General features: G+C 38.0%; 1 protein-coding gene across 1 annotated transcript in view; it reads left to right on the forward strand.

The window, feature by feature from the left end:
- Nucleotides 1–7,142, forward strand: part of TRPM7 (transient receptor potential cation channel subfamily M member 7) — a 177,420-nt gene that overhangs the window by 166,034 nt on the left and 4,244 nt on the right. The window contains 4 exon segments of the mRNA XM_077473924.1: nt 1,300–1,382; nt 2,347–2,552; nt 2,717–2,768; nt 4,146–4,252. Coding sequence (XP_077330050.1) covers nt 1,300–1,382; nt 2,347–2,552; nt 2,717–2,768; nt 4,146–4,252 — 448 coding nt within the window.

A 7,142-nucleotide genomic window follows, 5' to 3' on the forward strand; every position in this document is an offset into this window, starting at 1 on the left:
TTGCACGCCCCACTTTTCATTTTTTTATTAGTTAAAAAAGTTTCAAAAATCCAATAGATTTCGTTCCACTTCACAATTGTGTCCCACTTGTTGGTGATTCTTCACAAAAAAATAAAATTTTTATATCTTTATGTTTGAAGCCTGAAATGTGGCAAAAGGTTGAAAAGTTCAAGGGGGCCGAATACTTTCGCAAGGCACTGTATTCGAATTTGAGAGCATTCCAATATCTAAGTTTTAATCATTTTTAAACCCAGGAAAATATACATTTATCTAAATAAAGATATGTGATTTTAAAGTCATGACCGTAACGTCTAAAATATGTTTATAATAAAAATTATATAGTAAGGAAAGAACATAAAAGGTAAATAGGAGGGGAAGGGAAGGGAATAGTTCTATGGAGGAGGTTTTATGTATCAATTATTGTTGTAATCCTATAGAAAGTCTTAATTACCATGTCAATAAGACTCGGTTATCAAAGTTATCTGACATATAATATTTAATCCAAGGCTTCCATATGGTATCAAATTTTGTCATCTGGTTATTATCAATAGCGTCCATTTTAGCATGAATGAAAGATTGATTCATTCTACGTTTGGTTTCTGCAATTTTCACGACAGATGTTTTCCACGCATTGGCTATATGTAAAGCCACTTTCAGTCTGATATCATATCACACCTTGATCCCATATAACAGTAGGTTACAAAAGTACAGGTCTAGGGGCTGTCATTTTTTTTTACGTTCCTATACAGGAATGGTTATTTTTATTTTTTTCAGTGCGGGTCTACAGGTCAGGTGCAACTTAATTAAAAACCTTAGACTCCCTGGGACCAGCAAAGCTTTCTCAGCCGTCATCTAGCAGGAATGCTAGAGTAAATTCTCTGATATACAGATGGCCACTAGACGGAGCATGAATATATATATATATATATATATATATATATATATATATACAAATGTACTTAAATTAAGTTATTAAACTATGAAATAACAGATATAAAAGCATACAAGTGACATCAAAATCACTTTTTGGTAAATATTACAATAGCAGGGCTCTCTGAATCCTGTATTGTATTGTAATTGTACTTTTTGTCCTCGTGTTGTAAAGCACTGTGCAAACTGTTGCCACTATACAAATCCTGTCTAATAATAATAATCAGTTTTTACATCCAGATAGATAATTGCAAACTGATTAGTTGCTCTTTATCTTGCAGGCATTGTCAACCTAAAACCGCATGTTTTAAGATGCTAGATTTTGTGCATAGTATTTGATTCTCTTCTATATGATTTCTATAAATCTAGGAAATACAGCAACAGAGGGCGGCACAGAAGATGACATTTGCTTTTAATGCAATGAAGCCAAAATCTATCCCGTACTCTCCAAGGTACCCAATTTATTTTCTGTTTACTGTATGTAAAGCAGTTTTGAACATAAATAGAAATCCTATAATTGTCAAGATTACATCACAGCTGACAGATACCAACGTGTCTTCCTAATTTTGCATAGTTACTTTATTGCATATAGTTGTATAAGTTATTAATGCACATGATAACACAGCTGTTTATGTAAATCTGTAGCACTTATATTTTTTAAACAATAAGGAACTAATATGTAAATCCATAGCACTTATGTTCTTGCACAACAAGGAAGTAAAAGCTGGGATTTGTAATAGCTCTGTAATTTGAAGGACTCTCATTTTGCAGCATTGGTTCCTTAGAACTGTAATTTACATATCCAGTGTTGTGCAAGGCACAGGTCAAGTCTTGCAACAGCATTCACAACCTCTGGTGGCTGTTTTTACATTATTAAAAATTGAGTCTTGGTCACCTGACTTTGACATTTTTTCCTTCTGGCCTCTTTTCCCATCTATTCATGAAAAAGAACAGGGCTTTGGAATCCCAAAACGATATTCTTTAAGAACGTGATTTTACTTTAAAAACAAGCCTCTAATTGTCGCTGTGGGGTTTTTTATTTTTGGCATTACAGTTTCCTATTCACGAACTGTAAAGGAATCTTAATATTGTAGACCAGGGATATGCAATTAGCGGACCTCCAGCTGTTGTAGAACTACAATTCCCATGAGGCATAGCATGACTCTGACAGCCACAAGCATGACAGGCAGAGGCATGATGGGACTTGTAGTTTTGCAACAACTGGAGGTCCGCTAATTGCATATCCCTGTTGTAGACCATAGTTGCATCATGCTCTTTAAAAAAAAATTTCCCCCCTTCTTTTTATATGTGATATAACTGAGCGTATGAAATTTTTTCTTTTATGATTTGTTGGTGTGGTAACATAAATAAAAAATGTGGCATTAACTACAGAAATCTGTGTGTGTCTTTTTACAGATTTCTTGAAGTGTTCCTACTATTCTGCCATTCAGCTGGGCAGTGGTTTGCCATAGAGGAGTGTATGAACGGAGAATTCCGCAAATATAACAACAACAATGGAGATGAGATTGTCCCAACAAATATGCTGGAGGAAACCATGTTGGCTTTTAGTCACTGGACATTTGAATATACAAGAGGAGAGCTTTTAGTTTTAGATTTACAAGGTGAGCATCTATCCAGTTCTTCTTGTGTTTTTTTCCCTTATCTGGGTGCCATTGCTGTGTATGTTTTTTTTTTTTTTTTTTCAAATATGTGTACAGCTAAATTTAAGTACAGCTTCTAATAGGCCTACCTTGTGTTTGTTTTGTTTTTTTTTTGTTTTTTTGAGGTGTTGGAGAGAATTTAACTGACCCATCAGTCATCAAATCTGGGGAAAAAAGGCAAGTTGAACCCATATGATATTTTTATTCATATTTTCAAACTTTTCTGTGTTAGCCATACATTTTTATTTAACAGAAATTTGTATTAGAATGTGTTAGTACTTACTGTAAATAGTTTTTGTGCAGCAGTCTTGTAAGAGAAGATATTGTTTGTATGATAATTAATGGTTAAAATTTTAATATGGTAATCTTGATGCCTTAGGGATGATAATGTATCCATTGCATCACCTGGGTCCTTGGTTCAAATCTCAACCAGGACACTCTCTGCATGGCGGGTTTATGTTCTCCCTGTAGTTGCATGGGATGGCTCTGGATACACTGGCCCATCACACACTCCAAAGTTAATCCTGGATATTTCATTGTCACTACATTGCCAACACTTTATAAACACGCGTATACGTGTATCACGGTTGTACATGTGATTGGTTATCAAAGCATTAAAAGTTCACTACAGTTGTTCCTGCATCAAGTGACCGGTAATGCCAATGCAGCTTCACTTCATCTATATGGATCCTTCCAAACAGTTACACTTATTGGACGTAGTAAAGACAGGTTAGCAAACTCAAGGTGATTAAAATTGCTTATATGCTTACACCTTGTGCTTAGGTCTATCACTCCTTGAAATTTAGAAGAAGGAAATCATTGCTCTGGAAACAGATTGTTAGAACACCAAAATAGGCCCTAAGAAATCTAGTCATAATGGTTTGATCTGATCTCTGAGCAGTCTTATCCCTATTCTTCAAAAGATAATTTTATTAAAATGCATGCTATAGCTGTCTGTGTACCTGTTAATGGTGTACAGCAATGGAAGAGCAGCCATAATGGCTTTATTAAAATACTCGTTGACCTCAACATTTATATTTGCCCAAAAGATTGAGGGCTCAATTTTGTCCACTATTGACCAAATACATTGCAACTGTAGAACAGAAGTCTGCCAGTTCAGGGGGTGACAGTCCTCTCAGGTTAATTCCTTTAGGGGAAACTTGTCTTCCTGGGTTTCTAGAGAGCTGAAATATGAGGAATCTTACAACATCAATTCCACTAATCAACGAGTGATAGGTTTTTAAGACAATCTTTGGAACAGATGCTCTTTAAACTCATTATTACACAGACTTGCCTATCTGGACCAAAGCACTTAGTTTATTTTGCGTAAGAAGTGAATCCTGGTTATGTTGCTTGTATTCTGGCGTGTGAGGAAAACCAGTGGACTATGATGGCTATTTCAATTGCTATGTTTCCTTTCATCTGTAATTAGGCAATAAAGTTAATAATTACATACTCTTAATCTAATATATTTAGAATTTACAAGACAAGTCTTAGCATATCTTAGCTACTGCAACATGCGTCACAATTTGTTAAGCATCTGTCTTTCTGTAGGTCATCTGACATGGTATTTGGACCAGCAAATTTAGGAGATGATGCCATTAAGAATTTTCGTGCTAAGCACCACTGTAATTCCTGTTGTAGAAAGCTTAAGCTCCCAGGTAAGTGCATATGTATTAGTCATAACATGTCACTGAACACTATGGGGGGAATTCAATAAAGCATCTACACCACGTTTCTAGCATTTATACCTCTTGTTAATGTGCTGTGCCAAATTCATGAAGTATCTGCAATACTTTTGGTTCTGACAACTCCTGTGCCAAATTCGGGTAGTTCTAAAACACACCACTTTTACAGTGTGGTACAATGAATCTACTAAATAGAAAATAAAATATTGACCGTTCATATCTTTTGAAAGTGAAGCTAATTAAGGCCATCTTTCTTAGTGTACAGAAGCAGATTTTACAGGTGTTTTACATGAATTCTAAAGGTGCAGCTGTCTGAATCCACAGGTCCGCCACACTACATTTGGAGGCCATATCTGGATCCCCTCAGTGTACCTTCGGCACGGAGTTCTACTTTTGGTGTTTTTACACACCTGAATGTACTGATTACTCACAAAGTGCTTTCTGGGTCCAGAGTTGTGGCAAAGCCCTAGGGGTGATGCTCTTAAGACTCACTTTCTGACCAGGCCGAGTGCTGACATCATCTACTGGGTAGAATGTCATGTGTGCTATGCTCTTCCCCACAAATCAGTGTTCACCCAGTGTTATTATTTTTATTATTATACGTGATTTCTATAGCATCAACAGTTAGTGCAGTGCTTTACAACATGAGACAGTACAGATACAATACAGGAGGAATCAGAGGGCCCTGCAGTGTTTCCCTTTGTCCATTATAGAGACCAGAGTTCATTCCTCCCAAGCAGTTTTTTTCCTCATCTGCTCTGCATAAATGTATGGAATGCATTCTAGTGATCCTCATAGTTAAAGACGGGCCCTGGCGAATAGGGCACACCAACCTGTTTAAACTCCTAAAAGATTTTCCATGGGCTCGTCTAAATCATCCAAATCATCTGTCCCAAGGATCACTTTGCCATCATGCTTCACGGTCGCTGTCTTTAATTGCATGGCTGTTGAAGCCCAGGTCTTGATGAGAGACAGGGGCATCTCTGAATTGCTGATTCCCTGCACATGGAAGTCCTACCTACAGTGTGATGAATCCTGGCCACTCTACAATTGGGTCTTGATCAGTGTTTGGCCCTGATTACCATTAAGCAGCAGATCTCAGTGCTTGCAGTCTTTTTTTTGTTTGTTTTTTGTTTTTTTTAGCTTCCAAATCTTTGATTATGACTTTTTATATAGTGTGTCTCTCATATGACTTGCTTTGTGTGCTCTTCTGTAAGATCTAAATTTAGTTATCTATGCATTTAAAAAAATGCCCTTTATCCACTTAAGCCCCGGACCAATTTGCAGCCAAAGGACCAAGCCCCCTTTTGTGATTCGGCACTGCGTCACTTTAACTGGCAATTGTGCGGTTGTGCGACATGGCTCCCAAACAAAATTGCCCTGTTTTTCCCACAAATAGAGCTTTCTTTTGGTGGTATTTGATCAGCTCTGCGGTTTTTATTTTGCGCGCTATAAACAAAAATAGAGCGACAATTTGTAAAAAAAAATCAATATTTTTTACTTTTTGCTATAATAAATATCCCCAAAAAATATATAATTTATTTTCCTCAGTTTAGGCCGATACGTATTCTTCTACATATTTTTGGTAAAAAAAAATCGCAATTAGCGATTATTGATTGGTTTGCGCAAAAGTTATAGCGTTTACAAAATAGGGAATAGTTTTATAGCATTTTCATTATTTTTTTTTATTTATTTTTTTACTAGTAATAGCGGCGATCAGCGATTTTTATTGTGACTGCGACATTATGGCAGATACATTTTTGGGACCATTGTTATACATCAATCAGTGCTATTTAAATGCACTGATTCCTGTGTAAATGACACTGGCAGTGAATGAGTTAACCACTAGGGGGCAGTGTTGTGTTATGTATGACGTTATGTGTTTTTTTTTTTTATTGTAGGGTGGCGTGGCCTGGCATGTGAAGTCACTGATCGTCCTTCCCTATAAAAGGGAAGAGACGATCGGGGACAGCCACACAGGGAAGCGCGGGGAGAGGTTTGTTTACACAGACCTCTCCTCATTATTCAGCTCTGTGATCCGATCGTGGGACACAAGCGGCGATCGGGTCCGCTGGTGCCACGGTCACGAAGCACAGGACCAGGTCGGGTGAGCGAGCCGCGGGGGCACGCTCCCGACCCACGGCTGGGCACTTAAAAAGCAACGTACAGGTACGTGCTTGTGCCCAGCCGTGCCATTCTGCCGACTTACATCGGCGTGAGGCGGTCCTTAAGTGGTTAATCAAGGACTTTCCCCTCATCACTCACAAGGTTGCATTTCTTGTTACCATCACCTTGGCAAGGCATCTGTCTGAGCTTGCAGCTTTGTCTGGCTTTTACACTGGAGTGAAAGGGGCGGTTTTTTCAGGCGATACACATGCGCTATTTTTAGCGCTGTAGCGCCTGAAAACCGCCCCAGTGTGAAAGGGGCCTTAGTGAGATTGATTCTTTGTTATCCCTGATGGTCCCTGTAAAGGAATACCAGCTTCTTGTACCACCATTTCTTGATGACTTTGATCATAGTTCAAGCTTATGGACTTAAGAACTGAGTTCCACCCTTTTTTGACAAGGCACACACACTACCAGATCTATTCATGCTTCTTGGACATTTCAGCATCAGTGCATTTCCCAGTTTTCCAAGTTTGCCACCTGGTCTTCTCTTCTCGCGTTCTCCAGGTTCTACCAGGTAGCTGTTCAGGCATTTTCTGGTGCCAGATTTTAGCATAAGGTCCTTCAATCATTCTCCGGCTTATTTTTTTTGGACCAGTTTGTGTTTTGTTGTCGCCAACACCCTCAGTTGGACTTTTTTTGATGTCCCAACAGTCATTAAATTACTGTGTTCTGCAACGAATGCTAAAGAAATAAG

Source organism: Lithobates pipiens, unplaced genomic scaffold (genome assembly GCF_037356315.1).
Source record: "Lithobates pipiens isolate NorthernLeopardFrog02 unplaced genomic scaffold, aLitPip1_a1.2 Scaffold_8, whole genome shotgun sequence".
Lineage (NCBI taxonomy): Eukaryota > Metazoa > Chordata > Amphibia > Anura > Ranidae > Lithobates > Lithobates pipiens.